At 41.6% G+C, this 22,295-nt stretch overlaps 3 protein-coding genes across 5 annotated transcripts in view; all 3 read right to left on the bottom strand.

The window, feature by feature from the left end:
- The window catches only part of LOC133019900 (serine/threonine-protein kinase DCLK1-like), a 50,112-nt gene extending 46,265 nt beyond the window's left edge, over window positions 1-3,847 (bottom strand). For 2 of the 3 annotated variants that reach the window (XM_061086490.1, XM_061086492.1), the window contains exons 1-2: window positions 3,472-3,832; window positions 2,384-2,733 (exon numbers count right to left, since the gene is read on the bottom strand). In XM_061086490.1, the coding sequence (XP_060942473.1) occupies window positions 2,384-2,733; window positions 3,472-3,832 (711 nt within the window). Of the gene's footprint in view, window positions 1-2,383; window positions 2,734-3,471 lie in introns of all 3 variants that reach the window. The other variant, XM_061086491.1, reaches the window with a different exon arrangement.
- A 5,361-nt stretch (window positions 3,848-9,208) lies between these two features.
- On the bottom strand, window positions 9,209-14,426 carry ccdc169 (coiled-coil domain containing 169). Its single transcript, XM_061086391.1, is given in 9 exon segments — window positions 9,209-9,328; window positions 9,330-9,393; window positions 9,915-10,015; window positions 10,464-10,517; window positions 10,931-11,029; window positions 12,145-12,185; window positions 12,861-12,971; window positions 14,183-14,265; window positions 14,350-14,426. Coding segments are annotated over 9 exon segments (750 nt in total).
- An 896-nt stretch (window positions 14,427-15,322) lies between these two features.
- sparta (spartin a) lies at window positions 15,323-21,696 on the bottom strand. The gene is made up of 9 exons (XM_061086390.1): window positions 21,674-21,696; window positions 20,527-20,925; window positions 19,893-20,355; window positions 17,907-18,101; window positions 17,332-17,473; window positions 16,991-17,185; window positions 16,629-16,787; window positions 16,337-16,427; window positions 15,323-15,641 (listed from the first exon to the last, which is right to left on the bottom strand). Exons 1-9 carry the CDS (start codon window positions 21,694-21,696, stop codon window positions 15,323-15,325), a joined length of 1,986 nt encoding a protein of 661 aa, XP_060942373.1.
- Window positions 21,697-22,295: the final 599 nt, after the last annotated feature.

Below are 22,295 nucleotides of genomic sequence, written 5' to 3'. Positions count from 1 at the left end.
ATGTTCCCTATTATTGTATAGCCCCAGTCAACTGCACACAAACTGACAGATTAAGAAATGTATGCCACTTAGGCTACTTTTAAACAATAAATAAAAGGTAAATTAAATAGAATGAATAAAAGTTTACTTAAAATATAAACTTTGAAATAAACAAAAAGTAGGCTATTGTTGTTTGCATGTAGCCGATGCAAAACTAGTGGTTGGGTATTTTTAGATTCTTGGGCAAAAACAAGAGCTGGTCAACATGCTCTGGGGTGATGTTGCTCCCCCCCTCAATATATCCCCCCGTATAAAACCAATAAATATATGTTTAAAAAAAAATGTAATTATTATTATTATTTTTTTTTTAAATCTATTTGGGAGGCAGCATGGCGATTTTAAATCGTCATTCACAAGAATCGCGATTCCTAAATGAATCGATTTTTTCCCCCACCCCTAAAAGTAAACTTGACCCAGGGCAGGTAATTAATTACCTTTAGCTCACTCCATATATTCAGTAGTGTGTATTTGAGTGTCATCAACATACGGTAAATTCATCCCTTCATTCATATGTTTGTTGTTGTTGTGATTCTTTTTTTATTCAAATGTGTATCTAGACAGTTCATGCAATTGTTAGTTAATCGTATTTTCATAATGTAATGTTATGCTGAGCCTTATTCCCTGAAACGGTTAAGTTAACATGGATTAACTACATTTCACAGAGGGTTTAAATGTGCTACACGATTATCCAGTGTTTCCTGAGACCTTTCAGAAGGAGACGGCTGTTCCAGTCTCGTTGTGGATTTCCAAACACTCATGGAAACTCTCACTCTTTTGCATTCATTCCCATCTTGCTTTATAATCCCTCATTCTTCCATTGGCAGTTCACTTAGTAACATATTCAGAGACGCACACGCTCCCACGTGCGTTAACCCACGCACACATTCGCAGTCACACATACACAAAACCAGGACTCGGTCCTGCACTCAGCCTAGTTTGGTAGCGAGCGTGTTACCATGCCTACAGGCCCAATCAATATCACAATCTAAAAATAGAATAGCCATAATAGTCTTACTTCCAATCGCAGTGGGGGGAACTGGGCGAGAGCAGTGTTTATTGTGTAATCTCCAGGACAACTGTAACAAGTGGCCACCGCAGAGCTGTCGAGCACTTGTGCAAAAGTGCGAGTTTAATCCCCGACAGGAGGTTTCTCAAGGAAAACCTGATCTGATCTGACCGGATTTGATTGGCCGGTGCTGGGATCTCACAGCAGGTCGGGTCAGGAAATCTGGAATGACTTCCTGCTGGGTTAAAGTAGGTCATTACACGGTCAGCACGATTAATCTTTACAACCGGGATAAATGGTAACACCGAGGGACTTAATGAAAAGAGCACAATCATGAGAATCACAAATTAGCCAATCGGGAGATGATTGCTGCTGTGCGACACAAAAATGAAAGGACGCCCTTGATGTCAAACAGAAAGTGTTTCAAACAGCTCAATAACCTGGAGCTACAACACGACCCAGACAGAGAGCAGACACACAGACAGAACCAGGGATGGTGACGGGAGGCGTGAGAGAGGAAGGGACACAGAGACAAACAGGAAGACAGGGAAGAGGTTAGACTCATAAAACTCTCAAAGACATGTTTTCTTTCTCTTTCTGTCCCCTCTCCACAACATGAGCATGTGCCAGCACAGATAATCTGCGTTTCACTGCAGTGCAGAACAAGGTCAGAGCCATTTCCACATGCACAGAACCAGCTGAAGAAAAGTGCATGAGTCTATTCGTATGTTTACTGTGCACTTACACTATCTTACAGTCGTTCTTTTTATACCCTCTACCTCCACAGCTGAGCTGAGAGGGAGCCGGAGAGGTGGGTGGACTGTCAAGGAGCCCGAGACTTATTTCTGTGTCGGGAGGCAAAAGCTCTGGCACACATTGCTGCAGCGTGGGAGAGAACCCAGACTCCATTCATTGCCTCTTTACCTTCTCTCGACCTCTTTCACTCGCTGTGTCACACGTTTGTCTCCGCAGCTCCGACTGTAAACTGGGGAAACGGATGCTCTTCATTCACAAGGGGCTCATAAAAGAGAAATGAGCGTGTGGTCATTAAATATTGATCCGTTCGGAGCCTTCTAACAGCCTGTTGAGCTGTGTTTTCCCTTTTCAAGCAACACCGTCGCAGAAACCACCACCTTCATTAAAGAGTAATTGTTAGTCGCCTTGATTTGAACTCTTTCTGCTGCACATAAAACCTCATCCACAGCAACAGAAACAAATCCCTCCTTATTTCCAGCAGTACCACCCATGATAAAACCATTTTAAAGCCATGTCTGATGTCCTAACAATCCAAACGGGCACAAATGAGAAATGTATTAATTCAAAAGTAAGATTCCTCACCAGCTTCCCCTCCAGTGTGTAGATCTTCTTCACGATTCCGGAGTCCAGCTTGATGGCGTCGGTGATGTCGGTGAGGACCTGCTCGTAGGAATGGGCGGTTTTCTTGTTCAGCAGGATCCTCACAGCTTTGCGTGGCTTCACTCCGCTCCGCACCACTGTCACCAGCTTGGGACGGATGAACTCCTTGTTTTCGCGGTTCTCCGGTCCGCTGGCCTTGGCGCTGCCCAGGGATGGGGGGCCGCGGGAGGTCGCCGCCGCCGCCTTCACGTTCACCGACCAGTTGGGGTTGACGTTCTTTGTGTAATCCAACTTTTTGAAAGCTTCGATGGAGCTGCAGACGTAACTGTCACCTGGGAGAAGGGAGAGCGAGATTAATTGTTAAAAGTAATACAAGAGAGATGAGAAGCTCTTTCTCTTGGGAGATGGGAAGGTCAAGAAAAATGGTCAAAATGAGAAGAAAGGTGAAGAAAGGAGGGAATAATATTTGTTCTGTGCAACTTCTTCTAACCAGGCAACAGCTGCAGCCACTATATATCTTTGATAAACAGATTCATACAGCTTGCATTCCTTTCTACATTTGTATACAGTATATATATATTTCTCAAATCCTATATCAAATAAAGAAGATGCTGACAGTGTACAGCTCCTCCCATCACAGTAACGATACAGTATTGGAGTAAAACAGATCAGGAGAGAGCTAATCTCAGAGGAAACATATGCCTCTGACACCAGATGGCAATTCAACCAGTGATATAATCTTCATAATAATAATCTACAGTCTGCTCTGCTGGATTAGCCAGTTTTGGAGCACATAGAGTGTTGAGCCTGATTTCAAATGGGTCTAATTGTGGGGGATATGGTGTTAGAGGAGTTCTATGCAGCAGGTGGATGTGAAGGAGAGGATCACAGAACCTGGAAGCTGACAGGTGAGCCAGGGCTGGTTCTTTAGGAGAAGAAGGGATGCACAGTCAGGCCGAATGTGTCCAACTAGATTTTGGAATATGAGTCCAGGACTGAAAAGCTTTTGCATGTCAAGCCCTGGTTGTGTAACCCTCTAAGTGAGCCGTGTAGCCTTCTTATAACCTCACCTTCCACAAGTTGATCCACACAGGCGATCTTCTTGGAGCCATCCAGGGTGTAGATGGTCCGGACCCCCTGGGGCAGGTTGACATTGTCGGACAGCGCGCGGGTCAGGTCTGCCAGCAGTGCGTCGAAGGTCCGGAACCTGTCCACGGAGATGGCGTACACGATCCCGTTGAAGTAGCGGTCCCCGTTGCGGTAGAAGCGGACCTTCATGGCCCTCTTCTCCGCGCTGAGGGTCTTCAGGGTGCGGGTCCGGTACAGGCTGCAGTGGGCGCTGTGCGTCGGGCTCACCACCCCGTTCATCCGAGCGCTGGAGCGGCCGTGCCTCTGACCTTTGTCCCGGTCGTCGAAGTGCTCCAACTCCATCTCGCTGCCGAGGCTCACGACGACGGCCGTGCTGTCTGGGATAGACACACACACACACACACACACACACACACACAACGGGATGTGGGTGAAAGTTTTGTGTTTTTTAGCAAGTCAAACAGAAGCAAGCGGAGATGGAGGACGATGCGTAAAGGCAGCCGGAGCTCGTCGCTGGCGCACGGTCTGAGAATAACTCCCTAATGACAGATTAAGTGCTGTTAAGCCGGGCAGTGCTGGACAGTGAGCTCCATGACGAGCCACCACCACCAGGCACAATGTCCTGGGGCGCAGGTGGATGAGCAGAGAATCCATAACAGCCCATTAATGCCCCCAATGGCACAGAGAACCGCAGGGAGCCAACTCCAAAATAAATACCCCAGGACGCCACTGGAGCAAATCATCAAATCTATATTTATATGTAAATATTGATGTGTTTCTGATCAAGAGACGTGGATGGTCAGAAGTAGAGAATTCCAAAAAACAACAATAACAGAAAGGAGGATTTTGACGCACTTACCCAGACGCGTGATTAACGCTTCCGTGACGTTCAGCTCCATCCTGACGGAGGCTGCGTGTCCCTGCGGATCCGAGAGGAGAGAGTTCAGTGAGCTGGTCTCTGATGGGGAAGTGGGATTCCAGTCCTGGATCCTGCAGAGAGAGAGACCACCTCTCTCTCTGTTTATCTTTCTCTCTCTCTCTCTCTCTCTCTCTTCTGTCTCCTCTGTGTGTCCCGTTGTTGTCCTGTTGATTTCTCCACCACCACCACCACCACCACCACCTCCTCCACCAGCACCGAAAACCAGTGTGTGGAGGCACGGGCACTGGGAATGGACGAGGTGGCAGCTGTTTCCCCTCCCATCCTCTCCTCACCCCCCCCCCCCCCTTCCACGTCACTCGGTCGTGATTTCCACTGAGGCACCCTCCCACCACCAACACCACCAGCAGCACCACCACCAGCAGCACCACCTCTTCATAAGGATGCCGACCCACGCTTGCTGGACGCACCCCCCTCCAAGAGTCACGAATCGGCTGGGGAGGGGGGTCGATCTTGTTCAAATTATGAAAAGATGAATTTTAATCATCATAATAATGATTATAATAATAATACGTGGGTAGATGTGGTCTCAGAAGTACCTGGATTATAATCCTATATGTATTAAATTCATTTTAATTTCACATATATATAACATATAGTTATATCTGCATATTTGCGTGGATTATTTTGTTTATTCTAAGAGTTAACATAAACTGAAGATATACAAGTTGCCTATATCAGAAGTTCTCAAAGTTTTCTGAAACAAAGAACCACCTATACAAGATATAAAATATGACAGGGACCCCTGCTTATATGCTCCTATAGGCAGTGGTGTACAAAGTACTTGAAAGCCATACTTGAGTAAAAGTACAGATATCTTACCTGAAAGTGACTTCGGTAAACCCGTCAGAAAATGACTTGAGTAAAAGTCTTAAAGTAGCTCATATTAAAAGTACTTAAGTATCAAAAGTATCTGCTGTTGAAATGTACTTAAGTATCAAAAGTAAAAGTACGAGTACCAAAATTAAAAATGCAAAGTGCTTTTTATAGTAATCCTATACAGACACAAAACAACCCAAAATGTTTCTCCTCAAGATTTATCTCAACTGACTGAAAAATTTTAACAACAATATGAATATAATGTATATAATGTATAATTTTACCAATTTTGAACCCTAGATGCTGAGGTTCAAATAGTAATGGACCAGTGCATCTGAACTTCTAGAGACAACAAAGAATCAACTATAAACAGTTTTCAGAATGTAAGAAGTAGAAAGTTTTGATATTTGTTCTCAAGTAAAGTACAGATATGTGAAAAAATCTACTTAAGTACAGTAACAAAGTATTTCTACTTCGTTACTTTCCACCACTGCCTATAGGAATAATTTGACATGTGAGAAAACAACATGAGAAGATATTTATGTTTTTAAAGTATTTTCAGAACAATATTCAAATGGCTGATTCTGGATACTTCTTGCAGACCCCCATTTGAGAGCCACCAGCCCCTATACAGCCTGTAGGTTGGCGTGCATGGACTAATCTCATCTCATTAAAACCTTGAGACTGCACAGGCACAGCAGCAGCCTTATGTTTGACCCACTGAGATGTTACGTAACACCCTCACTCCTTTGTATTAACCACAGGAGTCTCAAGGCAGCTGAACACTAACAGAGCAGCATCCAGGAGGATCCAAAACCAACGTGAAGACTCTGATGTGGGACTGCCTGAGAGCTACAGAGGAAATGCTGCATGTGTCATTCTCATACGAGCTTGTTTCTTCCCATGAGCTCTGAGGTTTGTTTGCATGTAACAGCAGGAGAGGATCTCCCCGAGCACTGGAACAGATAAAGACCCCTGGCCTACATCCTGGCCCCCGAGAGACCCCCCAATTCTGCTCCATCACCACTCCCCTGTGATCCATATACAAGTGTGTGTTACCCTTACCCAGCATTTATTAATCTGTGCCAGTGGTGATGAATTCTCATTGTTTGACATGTTGAATACATCACAGCTTTATTGTGTAAAAGTATACATGTGTACATGTTATAATTATAATTATTATTATATTACTACTATTATTATTATATATACTGTTGCTGCCATTATTATATACTGCTATTATATTGGTATAATTACTATCATATATAAATATATATTATGTTATATTATATACTACATATACTGTACTATTTGTATATACTGTCAAACAATAACATTACCATCATATCATCAGTACTATTACCATCATCTTGCCACTGCACCTTATCTACCTATTTATCTTGTGTTTCTATTTTTTATTCTTTCTACCTCAATATTTTTTATTTTATTGTATTTTATTGTATTCAAATATTCCGGCTGCTATGACGACTTAATTTTCCTTCGGGGATGAATAAAGTAATCTATCTATCTATCTATCTATCTATCTATCTATCTATCTATCTATCTATCTATCTATCTATCTATCTATCTATCTATCTATCTATCTATCTATCTATCTATCTATCTATCTATCTATCTATCTATCTATCTATCTATCTATCTATCTATCTATCTATCTATCTATCTATCTATCTATCTATCTATCTATCTATCTATCTATCTATCTTTGTGTGTGTGACATTTATTCACTGCCTGTTTTTAGAAGATCTGCTTCGTCCAATCCAAAAAGTCCAACTGGGAACATGCTTGCATCTTTTATGGCTGCTTCCGTGAGCAGACCAGCTTGCGTGAATATGAATCCATCAAAGTGTGTGACAGTGACAGAAGGAGGGTTTTTTTTTTAACCCCCCACACACACACACAGATTTTCTCTATTTCGAGGAGACACACGCAGGGACCCAGTGTGCGTCACAAACTGAGGGGCTGACAAGGTGGTCCCGTCTCAATGAATCCTGGGGAAGCAGGGCAGGAGTGGGGGGGGGGGGGCTGTTGTTAGGCCAGGGTAAGAAGGATGGAGGACAAGGGCAGGACACATTTAGTGCTCTCGTCTCCAGAGGAACTTGGGAGTCAGTGCTGGTTTTTGTAAGTGTCCAAATGCGTTCAATTCACAGACCTGTAGCTTTATCTACGTTTTTAGTGCTTTCATTGAATCATACATTTTCAAAGTTTGCCTCCTCACAGTATTGCAGCGGACTCGTGTGATACACAGGAGACTTGGTAATGTTGCATTCATGCATGCCAGCCATAAAATTGGCAGAAATTATTCAAAGAAGGAGAATTCTGACATCTGAGGGCAGGGCCATCAAAGCTTCTTCGCAGAAATAATTATTTATTTTGATTACAAGTTAACCTTCATGGAGAATATTTAATGTGGAGTGGACACTTTAATGATTTGCTTTGCCTCATGAAAAAAAACAAGAGATAATTACTTTTTTATGCCCTTGACTCACGACTTCCAATTTTGTTATTGCAATAGTTGTTTCAGTGACACTCAAAAACACGTTAAGACACAATTCAGCACATGCAAGATTAAATATGTCTTCATTTTCGAGCTCAGGGGGGACATTTCAAGACTGTCCCCTCAGACTGTTGACAGATCCTGTCGGTAATCACTGCGTATTCATACAACAACAACACAATGTGTGAACGTAAAAGTCGGAATATTCAATTCACAAGTATTGTGATGTATTTCACATCTACACTTGTCTTCTGCACACACACACACACACACACACACTGCAAGTACGCATTTCCTTTGCAGCATGGTTAGTGCAGAGAGAACTGAATTAACACGGGCAGGCAGCAATAGTGTGATTCTTGTTTTGACACATGGTGTATTGATTTGTCACCACGTTTCACCTGAGGGGGGGGGGGCAGCACGCACGGAGTTGTAGTAACGTGAGCTTGAAGACGGAGGCAGAGAGCAGTGTGCTCGCCCTCTCATGAGACGCAACATCATTAAATCCTTAATCTGAGATAAACAACCCGTCACCACAGCGGCAGGCAGCACATTCAGGATCGTTCACCTGAAAAATGAATTCACTCGGTGCTGCTGCAGGGATTTTAGACAGTGGAGCAAACACAAGGAAAAGTCTCCTGTAGCTATTAGAGCAGTCACTGATTCTGGAGTACTTTTATTGAATGAACAAATAAATTATGAAGTGATTGAACCATGTTTGAGGTACAAAATCCAGATAAGTTGCAGCATATCATTTATCTGTATATATAGTTTAAAGGTCAGTTTGGGCTTGAATTAAACAAATTGATGAATTCATGCTGGTTTTGCCTGTGAGACTTCGTCCTCAGTGAGGAGATGCTGTTTCAGGTCAGAGTTTTCAAGCTGACAGGAACTGAACCCATCCTCCGCACTGCTCCACAAACCACGAATGAAACAGCTCCTGGCAATTTTCATATTCACTACTTGGACACAGATTTCTTCCTCCCACATCTGTAGAGGTGGTCGGTGGGCGGGGGGGGGGGGGGACTCTGTTGCTCTGCAGATGAACTACATGCTGTGTGAGAGGTGGATGTGCTGCTGCTTACGTAATGCAAGTTGTAGGAGATGTGTTTGGATATGACCTCACTGCGCTCAACGCTTGTAATATCTGCCATCTCTCATATTTCTCCCTATAGAGAGGCCGGACGTTCAGTGTAACACTGTTTGAATTGTATAATAAACACTGGATTGTGATGCTGGCTGTGGCACGTGGGTAGAAAACCTAAGAATCAGCTTTTGAGAAATGTTTACAAAAACAAAGGAATCTGACAGACGTGTACAAAATATAAAATTAAATTCACAAATAAAAAAGAACATAGAAAGTGTCTTCTGCCTGACAGACGAGCAACTTTACTATGTTTTAAGAAAGGGCCTCTAACATCAGGTCTGGGTCAGGGTCTGTGTTTCAGGTATAGTGCTTCAGGGTGGGTAACCTGTTCCCCCTTTGGGACCTGTCCTCTTCTCTCCTCTCTGCTGTTGCTCCACAGCCGCCTCCTCCTTTCGCGTTCGCTCCTCCTCCACCTTCTTTCTTCTTCTCTTTCTTTTCCTTTCTTAGGATAAGCCTCTGCATTCCTGCTGCTCTGCTTCCCTCTAGGCACCGAGAGATGAGAGGAGGAAATTAAAGACCTGCAGTGTGTGAATGAAGGCTGTGCTCATTCCTGCAGCATGATTCATTTATAAGCTGCGTATCAGAAGCTTGTGCAGCAACTTCAATATTAACACACAGTAATATACACATCAGTTAGTCAGGAAATAAAATAATGAAATCTATTCACAGTAAATGTAGGAAGATATAGGAGATACACATTTTAGTGACCTGCTTTGTCTCTCATTCTCAGGTTATCATAAAAGGTGGTTCCTACTTACATTTACTTTTAGTTGCAAAACATTTGGTAAATCATAAGTAAAGCTGAATTAAACATTAAGATAAAAGCAATAACTCTATTCTGTATAAATATTTCTTTGCTGTTGTGAAACTAATAATTGTTTACTAATAATTCAGACACCCTCAAACACCTGTTACCCATGTGAAGGGTTTAATATCTGGATTTTATTTACTTATTCACTCATTTTGATGCCATCTTGTTCTCTCATATTTGTGTGTCCACCACCTCTACCTGTTGTGCCTCACTGAGCTCCTCAGTTTGCTGTCTAGCGCCCCTTGTGGCCTGGTGGAGTACTGTCTCCTTTGGGCCTCGATTGTGGAGGAAACCTGTGGCAGATGGGGACAGATGGGGAAAAATTACAGTTCCAGGCACTTCAGACTCATAAACCTTAAGTGTAGCTGTATTTACATTATGTACAGGATGTGTGTGTGTCTGTTTTGGTTCACAGGGAAGAGCCAGTCACATGTGGGGAAATTCTTTAGCTCTGAAGGAACCACTGATGTTGCAGCATTAGGCAGAAAGTCCTTGAGTAACTTTTTTCACTGACCAGGGACTCGGCTGTTACACAACAGGACAGAGCCGCTCCAGAGGATAAATGATAAATCATAATTAGACCTGCTGCTCTTTGCACTCTACTGTACTTTTGTAGCCCTTTGCCATGGCAGCCATTCTTCAAGTGGCCATATAATGAATATCCGATGATTTGTAGTCAATATGTCTGGTTTTAGAGCGAATTGCTTGAACTGTATTATCACGGATCAAAAGAACACTTACCTTGGCAATTTCTGAAAGATACGCCCGTCTCTCGTCGTTGGTTTTGTGAAACGCCTGAAAGAAACAGAGGAGCTGTCAGTAATCTGTCTGCTCGTGGCAAAGTGCTTGTTGTGTGTTTATATTTCTACAATGTTAACCAGCAGCAGATTACAACAGGGAATTAGAGGTTGCACGTGAAATCTTGCTTATTGTTCAGCAGAACAATAAACAAAGAACCAAATCACCGACCTAAGAGCACATTGGCCCGGTCGTAGCAGCACAAGACAAATCTTTATCAATATAAGACAAATCTTTTTCAATTCTGTGCTAATGATGGTAATTTCTCATTTTAATGTGTTTAACATGGAAGAATTCAAAGCTGTTTGTCTAAGAAATAATCAAACTGGACCTGGACACATTGTGACCTTCGGTAATGCTCAACAGAAAATCCCTGTTACTGTATCAGCGACAACGACTGACACCAGCACCTTTCCCTCCTGTTCGGTTCTGAGGTGACAGTCCATCAGCTGAGTCTGGAGGTCGCACTTCTCTTCGCTCAGGAGCTTCAGACGCTGCCTCAGTGTTTCCTGCAGGGAAACGTGTAAACACAACAAGAGACTTATAATAAAGAGGAACGAGGCCTGGTGTATTTCTGGGTTTGAGTCCCTCTCGTCCTTGTTATTGTGTATTGCACATTTGAAATGTTTATAAACCAGTTTTTATGTAAGCATTTGAAATACATATGTTAATCCTGCTTATTCAAATACTGTGTGCAAGCTGTGTTGTTTTCACCCGTTTCTGTGTGTGGGTGAGTGTGTGTGGTTACAAAATAATGGATGGATCTTCACAAACTTATCTCAAGACTTTTGGAGCAGTACAAGAAAATATGGTCTGGAAAAAACTATTTCCTAGATATCTTATATGATAGATAGAGGCATTCTAAAGCTTTTAATTATCAGAATTTTGTTTTACTCCATTCATATGACATTATGTGATTGGTAACATCCTGAAGAAGTGACAATGAAGTCAGAAAATGACATCATGCATATTTAAGAAATGCATTTTTTTTCATTTTCATTCTAATCAGGGATTGTGAATCCCCTCCACAAGTTCACAACACATACTAACTCAAAGTCTATGTTATTAAAAGTAACAGTTATGGCATCACATAGAGGCATATTAATATATACATTATACAGTTCAGAATTCAGGAGGGAGAGTATACAAGTACTGATGACACCACAATCATGGAACTAATTGAAGAATAATCTATGTTCTTCTCACATATTCAGTCTGTCTGAGTGTCTCTCTCACAGTTTGACTCCTGATCTCCGGTCAATGTCGTGGTCCCGGCTCCACTAATGAGCATCTGTTAGTTCTGCCTTAAGGCCCAAGGACAAACACACATTTAGACTGTATAGTGAATTCATGTGTGTGTGTTAAAACGTTGTAATTAGTGCGCATCACTCTCTGTTGGTTTGTAATCCTGTGATTACAGTGCTGGGATTAAACTGGTGCATCAGTGGAGAGGATGGAGGGAAGCTGTTGTTACAACTCTCTCCTCCCCTCATTCTGTGTATCTGGCTCCCTCTGCTGGTGTGAGTCTCTACTAACTCATATACAACATCCAGCTCTGTGTTTCATCCTCATTTTATAAAACCTCACAAAGCAAAAAGGAACAGAGTGAAAACAGAGCACTCACTACTGCCATGTCATCATAAGACCGGATGGAGGCCAATCGATCTGTTAAAAACAAGAGAGTCTGAACATCACGAACAAAATAGATATAAACTTACTAGAGATGGATAAATATATATTATATTTGAATTTCCAAATGCATTTTTCAAATGCGAACATTGTGAATTAAATACACCCTGATTGACTATGCATATAGTACTGTACTTGTATAAGTCTCTATTACTATACCGTATTCTTTAAGAATACTTCATCACCCCTTTTCTTTCTACTTTCAGAGCAAACAGAAAAGTCTGAGCTAAACTACTTCTTTTCTAGATGTATTGCTATGGTTTAGTTATTGGTTTGGAGAATGTAAATCAAACTGTTCTTGTGTGTAAAGCATGATTTGAATTTACATAACCAATAAAACCTACTAAATGTAAATAGCCTGCAGTTATACTGTGCTTTTATAGTCTTCAGCCCTTCACACACTGTAGGAGATTATTATTAATATTTTGGTTATGAAACAAGCTGTAATGGGTTTGTATTTCAGAGCTATCATTTTGAGGTATAGAGAGGTATACATTTTATGCTATTTTCTATCGTACATCATCATTCTCATCATTTGATTGAACCAAAAACCTTCTGGTTAGTGGACAACCGGCTCTTCCTCCTGAGCCACAGGTGCTCAAAAACACGAGTGTACTTCCAGAATAAAAGCCTTTAAAAGCAGGAACCTACCCATGGGGTTCCCTCGCAGGTCCTCCAGTCTCTCGTGAATGAGTGAGATCTGTCTGTCCAGCTGCCCGTTGAGCTCAGTCTGTGTCTCATACCTCGTCTTCCACTCGTTACCTGGTGCAGAAGGAGAAACAGAGGAAACTGTCACATTTCAGTGACAGTGATAGAAACTAGAGGACACCAGCTAAGATAAAGTTTTTACAATTCATTCTCTGCTTGTTGATAGAGAACTTTTTTTAACTTGACTGAGCTTCAGTGTCGTGCCTTTGGAGTCTTCTAAGCTGGTTTCCCACTTTTAGAGAGAGCAGCCATTCATTTAACAGTAAAACCAATACATTTCTGAACTATTTCAATCTTCCAGCTTAATACAAGTCAACAAAACTTGATTGTAAGTCTCTCTGCAAGTCAAGACTTGTGAAAGGCAAAATCTAAATGTTTGAGTGATTGTTTTTATTTTTAATTAAAGTAGCAGCTTTAAACTGGTTTCAGGGTTTTCTCCAGGTTTGTTACTCCATACTCCAGTTTGCTTTTAATGATGATAATCTCTATTTTTATTAATTCATTTACCTTCATACGACTCTTGATCTTTTCATTCGGAATCATCTATCTATCTATCTATCTATCTATCTATCTATCTATCTATCTATCTATCTATCTATCTATCTATCTATCTATCTATCTATCTATCTATTTATCCATCTATCTATCTATCTATCTATCTATCTATCTATCTATCTATCTATCTATCTATCTATCTATCTATCTATCTATCTATCTATCTATCTATCTATCTATCTATTTATCCATATATCTATCTATCTATCTATCTATCTATCTATCTATCTATCTATCTATCTATCTATCTATCTATCCATCCATCCATCCATCCATCCATCCATCCATCCATCCATCCATCCATCCATCCATCCATCCATCCATCCATCTATCTATCTATCTATCTATCTATCTATCTATCTATCTATCTATCTATCTATCTATCTATCTGTCCACCTAACTATCCATCACTCATGTATTTAACAATCCATTTATCCATTAATTCATCTATCTATCCATGTATCTATCCATCCATTTATCCATCTATAGATTAAATTATCCATCTATCCATTTATCCATTTATATATTTATCCATCTATCATCTATCTATCAATACATTAATCTATTTATCAATCCATCACCCTTCCATGTATCCATCCATCTCTCTTTAGTATAACTTTAATGATCATCTAACCACACTTTCAGACAGCTTTATAACATAGTTCCAGAGCTTATTAATAAACTGAGTGTAATCTGGATCTGTGACTGACCCTCTCCATCCACACTGTGGAGTCTCTCCTGCAGCTCACGCATGGTTCCCCGCAGGTCACGCACCGACTCCTGCAGCATTTCCCTGGAAGGAGGAGACACAGGAGGCTGATTCCACAGGGATCTACTCAGTGATGAAGACCTGAAGTCTCCTCAGACTCTCACTCACCTCATCTCCTTCTCCTGCTCCAGCTCCTCCTGCAGACGCGTCGCATCGTATTTGCTGAACTCGCTGTCTGCTGCCATGTTTCTGTCTGACAACAACCGAGGGCAGGTTTGTGCCTGGGGGGGTTACCATGGAGACCGCTACTTCCGGCTGCTTTGAGGGCTGCGCCGGAAACAACGCAGCTACTTTGGCGAGAAGTTGAAATATGGATTTTAAATGTCTTAAAACTGGTTTGAAATGAGAGAAATTGACTCTTCTCTTCTATAAATATCTGTTTATACCGCAGATGATTAATTACAATTGAGAACGCCAACAGAAAGAAGGAAATAGATAAATAAATAAAGATAGACAGAAGGAAAGCAATATTTCACATACATGTTTTGTGCAATACTATTAAGCTAATATCTGTCAGTGCAATCTCAATGTCTCTTATATTGCATAATTGTTTGTTATATGCGTTTCTTTATGTTTGTGTTCTATGTTTATTTATTAATAACTTTGTATTGATGCTTCTTAGTTTAACTATTCGCTTTGCTGCTGAAATGCAGAAAATATCCCAGTTCTACAATAAATAATGTCAAATAATCAGATAATTGTGAAAGTTTTTTATATTCAACATTTGTGCATAATATCACAAGATTCATACAGATCTGAGTATGAAGGAGGTCATATCAGGCTGTAGATGTAAATCCACTTGTAGCGTTTAGCCAGTGAACAGGTTGTTGTAAAGAACATACAGAAAATACTGTTAAATAAGTTTAAAATCACATTATGACAATTCAAAACCTAGAGATATATAAATAACTTAAATAGCTTAAAGTAGATCTGGACTTTGATTTAGGTTACTACCTGAGTTCGTTTTTAAATCCTTAACTAAAACAAAAAAACATCTCTTCCAAAAACAAATGACCTATATTTCCGCTTATAAATGTACAAATGAGATTGTGACCCATCAATCAGACGTCCTGTGGAAATCTTATTTCTTCATTACTTCCTCCTCTGTCTTCATCACTTCCTCTTCTTTCTTCGGCTCCTTATCTTCTTTCTTCGGCACCTCCTCTTCTTTCTTCATCACTTCTTTCTTCATCACTTCCTCTTCTTTCTTCGGCACCTCCTTCCCCTCAATTTCTGCTGTCTTTCCGTCTGGTTTCCTGACCATGGCCTTGGCCGTCTGCTTGCCTGCGCTCTTCAGGATGGCTTTGATGCCCAGGTGGTCGATGTTGTACGCAGTCACACCGACATTGACTGCCGACTGCAGAGCTTTGTCCGTGGCCTCACCTGCATCGTTACCGTACCTTCACCACGGATGATACGGTGGAGTTAGGGAAGAGTAGTTTGGTGTCAATAAATAACATGTGGAGGATGTGTATGGAATTGAAATTCTAGGCAAGTATGTGATGCTCATTCTGTCGCCGGTGTTAGTCAACACACTGTAGTTCAAGAAACACACAGTCATGATTCGCTGTGTAGCAGTTTTATTAGTAAGGAACCAAGAGAAAGTGTTTCAGATAGTGTGAACAGCATCACCACCCGGCACCAGAAGACACTGCAGGTAACACGGAAAGACAAACAGCAGAGGATTCAACTGTATAAAGTCAAAAAATAACTCAAAATACAAACACATAGAATTTCTGTGTTAGCTGTTGCTTAGACTGGGATTATGTCAGATTTTTGGTTATTTTCTGACTTGATCTGAGAGTGAAAAGAGTGAAAAGGATTTGCCTTTGTTCCCCCCGAGCAGTCAGATGTTGCTGGACATGTTAAATAGACTCGCTAAGCCCCTAAATCTGAAAAGAAAAGGGTGTGAAAGCAGATCAGTTTCCCAGCGTACCAAGAGGAAAGCCACACAGTAGGAAACTGTAAAGACTGGTTTCTGTTCTAATGCTGTTTAAAACAAACCAAAGACAGTCAGAAACAAGCTCAACAATCATCCAATACGATCAGAACATGTCTATCTAAAGAAACAGGTGCTGGAAATGTCAGAACTTACTTGTAGGTCACAGTTGTGACCGTCTCGGCTGTAACACTTTTGCCAACAAGCTTTGCTCCAGTCTCCAGACTAGACCAAACTGTAGAGAAACCTAGTTTGGATGTAATTGAGAAGTTGTGCTCTTAAAATTAGATTTTATCCACCATCTTTAATCAAACAGGATAAAACATTATTTCAACATTTAAAGCTTGACTGAGATTGTGAGATGAGAACAACATTTACATATTAAAGTGTATGTAAGGGATCAAATAACTCTACACTTCCTGCAATTTCCTGTTCTGCGGGTTTTTACCTTGAACGCTTGTGACTGCCACTAACTTGGCTCCATCCAAATTTGAAGGCTTGCCATCTTTGCTCTTCATGGACTCTGGGATCAGTTTAGCACCTTGTTTTTTAACGTGTGGCGCCACCTTATCTGCCACATGTCCTGCCACTGTACTCACTCCATTAACTGTAAACACACATAATTATAAAGGGAGAGGCATACAAGGGATATACAGCCACACCAGTCTATTACGAGTTAAAATTAAGAATTTATGGAGATTTAATAAAAACAGGTGTCCATCCTCATCATCATGTACGTTGGCTCAAACTGAAATCTAGTTTTTGTACAGTTTTTTTTATGGTTTTTCATGTATTGACTCGAGTCCTTACCCAAGAACTGGCTGACTCGCAAAGCACCCCCAGTGGCCTGTTTAGCCACCTGCAGACCTTTGCTGACCCGGGGGCTGACCTCTGAGGGCGTGTCCTCAGGCGTCACGTGGTCCCGGATCTTGGCCGCTCCTTTATGAATGGCCCGACCTGTGGCATCTGCTCCTTTTACAAACTCTTGACTAAACCATGACGCTCCTAAAAACAGATGTTTTACTTGTTACACACTGGGAAGTTGTGTTGTCAAATGATCTATTGAGGCAACGTTTTTCCTTGCTTGATGATGCATTAAACACCTCCCTCCAGTGGACATTTTCTATACACAGCACACAGCCTGAACAAACCTGTAAGGATTCCTTGTGCCATCTTCTCACTCCATCCAGGAACTAGTCGTTTTTCCTTCTCCCCAGTCAGTGCTGTCTGGGGCTGCGAGGGACCGAGAGGGACTTTCATACTCAGGTTGACGACCTCTGACCCCTCTGGACCCTGTCAGGAAATGCATTAAAGCATTTGTTAAACAGCTGTTATAAAAGGAATCATCATATTTTGCATTTAAAATGTCTGAACATTCCAAGAACATGAAAACTACTTTCTGCTTTTCAAATTGTTCCAACCTAAGCAGGACCTATTTTGTAACTACAACTGTGTTCCTTGGGATAAAAGTGGCATAATCCTTTTTATATAAAAACATTAGGGCATGTAGTGTAACATCACAAAATGTGTTTTCACTTTCAACCGCACTGCATCATAGATATTTCCAAGAAGGGAAAAAATAGGTGACCATCAAAATGGATAAGCACAACTGTCAGGAAATGTTATACACTAGAAGAATCTCTCTTCAAACACCTGATTCCTTTTTGTATGTGCTCCATCCACTCCCATCCCTTACATAAGCTCAGTACTGAGAGTAAAGCCTGACCTGGATCCTGAGGTCGGCGAGCTGCGATAGGATGTCAACAAACATATCTCTGTAGGCAGCGGGCAGTTCAGAGGACAGCACTATGCCCACGTAGGACCCGGGCGTATCTGCCAAGGAGTCGGGGAACATGAAGATCCCGGAGTTGGCCAACAGCACCGGTGTTTCTGCTGTCAGTGGGTACAGCCAATCACACACCTTGAAAACACAAAAACCACAAATCAATAAGATGGTTGGGGAGGATGAAGGCTTCCATAGGTCAGGGGTCATCATCCATCACTATGAGAGAAGTTTGATTTATTCTAACTGATCACCAGCTGTAGTTCATTTAAAACAGGTTACAAAAATAGCTGTATGACACAAGCTAGATTACATCAGTTAAATAAAAATATTTGTATTAAACGTTGCACATGATTTTACTGCAGTGTGAGGGTAAGCAAATTGCAGCTTTGCATGAGTTATACGTATAACTGTAATTTCTCAAGGATTTAGTTTAGAATTAAATCCTGTTTTCTAGTTATAACTGTATATGTGAATGGATGGTTTCTTATGTGACTGAATACAGATCATTTATCTGGTTTTGATAATTTTTTCAGACACGAAAACGCACTGTTGTTTCCCAGCAGGCAAAGTGTCCCAAGCTCTGATGTTTACATCACAGGAATTTAGCCCCGTCAGGTTTTATGTCGACATAATACGGATACAGACTTTTGCTGTAGCGTTGTGCCGCTGGTATGCCCCCCCCTTAAAAAATGACCCCATGTGAGGGTACAGGACGCCGACCAGCAGCACAACAGAAGAGCAGAGTCATCTGTTAAATGGGACCATTGTCTTGCTGGGAAACAAAGCAGGGCCAGAATAAAGGAGAGCAGCTGTAGGAAACAGAGTCATGGGGTAAGACTGAGGTTCACTGGGCTGCATAATACACTCTTTGTAGAGGTGCCAGAATGCAGGATTGTTGTTTACAAGTTGTATATTTGCTCAATACAAAAATCATCACAAAGCTCCGCACCTGGCTGAGATCGGTTACACACAATGTTTTTAAAGTCATTCTTTTAGATGAACTGTGCCTTAAAAGTTCTGACTCTTTTTAGCCAAAACTTCAATAATCATCTATTGCTTACACGCTAAAATTTATAGATATTATACACCATAAAGATACATTTCTGAGAATAAAGACATGATAAATACTTCTGAAGTATTAATATGTCCGAATTGCAATTGGACAGCTCAACATCATTAATTTAAGCTGCAAGTATACAATGTTTCATATCACTCAAATGTTTAAAATAACACAGTTGTAAGTGTAAAGGCAATACGTTTATTATAACTGGAGCTGAAACAAAAAGTCAAGTACTTGAGTCTCGGACTGAAAATGTAAATGCAACTTCTTTTAAAATCAAACAAAATATCACAGAGTCTCAAATGGGGAAAAAATTGATTACATATCTCTCTATTTTAAATGAAAGTAAACTGAATGTATTGGTGTTTTAGACCGTCGATAAACAGTTGAGCACATTACATTTAAGTATTTCTAAGTGTTTTGTAGATCACACAAAATTATGAATTGAGAAAATAACTGAGATTATTCACTGATGGAAAATATGTATTATTTAACTAATTGTAATATCCTTGATAAGCCAACAAACTATGTACAGGTAATACTGTGCTACATCCAATTCAACAACTTTTAAAGCTTAGTTTTGACACGTTTATCATATCATGTGTGTGTTCTGTCAAACTCAAAGTTTTCCACGCACATGTATGAGAATACTTCACCATGACAACATCTGTGTATTTATTAGTTTGACATATCTCTGTGACTTCTACTCATCTGAATACCAACACACTGACTCATAGTTAGTTTGGAAACTTGTGGAATACCTATGACGTGGTTAGACGCTGTCCACACCTCGAGGACACACGCCCAGGGAAGACGTTGTGCATACACAGCATTCAGAAAGTTATGGTGACACACTGTTTACTTACATGTAGGAATGCTGAGGGTCTTCCCGCAGTGGAATCCTTGTTCTCAGCATCAAATGTGATGACACGCAGGTACCCTGGATTAGACAAGGAGCTGACCTGTCCGTTCGGTGCCACAAAAAACATCTGCACCCCCGAGGGGACGAGGAGCAGCTCGTTTCCATCTCGTCCTGCTGCTGCCGCTCTGCTCTGCTGGCCCGACCAGAGCCCGGCTCCAGCAGGGCCGTACACCAGGCTGCGGTGCCCGTCTGAGGAATTCGGTGTGTACGCTGGAGGCTGGTCCCCTGGATTAGCCATGGCTATAGCTCCTGGAGCCGCTGCAGAGAGGGAGTATCTGTACAGAGCAGGCGAAACAGGACGGGGAGGGAGTGCAATTGGGGTTGGAGTTGGGCCTGGGGTTGTGTCCTGGGTGGGAGGGAGGATGGGGTGCAGGTGGAGGAGAGAGCCACTGGGAGGCTGACTGTTGAGATCCAGTAACAGTCGCTGCCTCTGGTCCCCTGGATTAGCTATGGCTATAGCTCCTGGAGCCTCTACAGAGAGGGAGTTTCTGTACAGAGCAGGGGAAACAGGACGGGGAGGGAGTGCAATTGGGGTTGGGGCTGGGGTTGGAGTTAGGGTTGGGGTTGTGTCCTGGGTGGGAGGGAGGGTGGGGTACAGGTGGAGGAGAGAGCCACTGGGAGGCTGACTGTTGAGATCCAGTAACAGTCGCTGCCTCTGGTCCCCTGTGGTCAGCTGGGAGGTCTCCAGGTCAGAGAGGTGGGTGTGGACAGTCCTCAGAGTGTCCCTCATCCTCTGTTGGAGCTGCCTGGCCGTGTCCCAGGCCGCTCCGTGGTGCCTCTCCCCCCCAGTGGGGACCTCCACTCCATAGGTCAGGTGCTGGTGGCCCTTTCTGTAATACTCCAGGGCCTCCGCACTTTCACCGGCCTCTTCGGCAGTCAACCCACGACTCAGGGAGTGAAACGCCGAGTCATGCTGGTCTCTGATGAGCAGCAGCTCAGCAGGCTCCATCGTACCGAGAGTCAGACGGAGACAGAGACTGGAGAGAAAAGAATGGAGGCAGAGTTTAAAATCAAATTAACTAACTGAGCTCGACCAATTGGGCTGATTCCGATGTTGGAGAGAATAATTAAAATCCTATACCTATATAACGGCCGATATGTATATTTAAAAAAGAAAAACTGCCATGTTTACAAAGACATATAATTGATAGGGCCTCACAAAAATGATTTTTTGAAGGGGCCACTGCCAATAATGGTATGGATCTGCTTTAACACCTGATATATAGTTGTCCAAAAAAAACTCAGCAATAAAAAAAAGGGAAACAAATACAACCAAATATATAGAATTTGAATTTAGAAACTAAACAGATTTGTATGTAATATACGGTCGGGCTCGTGTAACTGAGGCTCAATATTTTACAAGTTAACGATAAACTTTATGATAAAGAACTGTATGACAAAAAACAAATATTCATTTTTACTGCAGCGTTAACACACATGTAAACACTAGTTACTGGTTGGTTGTTATTTTGTAGTTTGTTTGTTTATAATAGTGAACAAATGAACACTTCAGTAAGTTGAAGGAGGACTAAAGACAAAAACCAGTAAAGGATGAAGACAACAGTGAGAAAACATTGAGGAGGGAAGGTGAGGTTCCTCTCACCAACATTTGCAGCTAAACCAGGTGAATCAAGACTCCTCACTGACACAAGAACTCTCCACAGGCAAGTGTGTGAGAAAAATCTGTGTAATGTGGGCAACTGTTGCTGGAGCTTCAGGTTTGACCTGAACAACCTGAATGTGAGCATTGTGTAAATATGGAGATTTAACTTTTAAACCAACACTGAATCTTTACCTCACTTCTAAATGTACCAATAAACAACTTGTCATAGAGCACATCTGAAGACTGAGCCAAAACAAATGACAAAGTTCCAGATTAAAAGTTTCTTACCTTCAGACAAACTTTTAAAATCCTGCGAGAGGTTAAAATTGATGGTGAATAGTTGATCTCAGAGAATCTTTCCTTCACGTTTCTAGATCTCTTGTTCTTTCATTCTGAGTAAATGTCTATCCTCGGATCTATTTGCGTTCACATATCTTCACCTGACGCAGCCGCAGCAGGAGCGTCACATCAGCCAGAGCAATGGATCCGGTCAGCACTTTCAAAATAAAACGTTAAAAAAATAAAAGCTTTATTCGGAAATACATGCAGCAGTACACCCGACACTTGACACATGGGAAATAAAGCGTGGCCAGTTGATTTTGCAATTCTTGATTTAACATGAACTTTTATTACATTCTGCACAAAACATTAACATATATTACAACTCACAACATTTTAAATGAAATCAAATCTGAATGGCATGAATATAGACAGACATTAATTATTATTATTTATTGTGCTTGC

Source organism: Limanda limanda, chromosome 14, assembly GCF_963576545.1.
Source record: "Limanda limanda chromosome 14, fLimLim1.1, whole genome shotgun sequence".
NCBI classification, from domain to species: domain Eukaryota; kingdom Metazoa; phylum Chordata; class Actinopteri; order Pleuronectiformes; family Pleuronectidae; genus Limanda; species Limanda limanda.
This window is presented reverse-complemented; position numbering and strand designations above follow the sequence as displayed.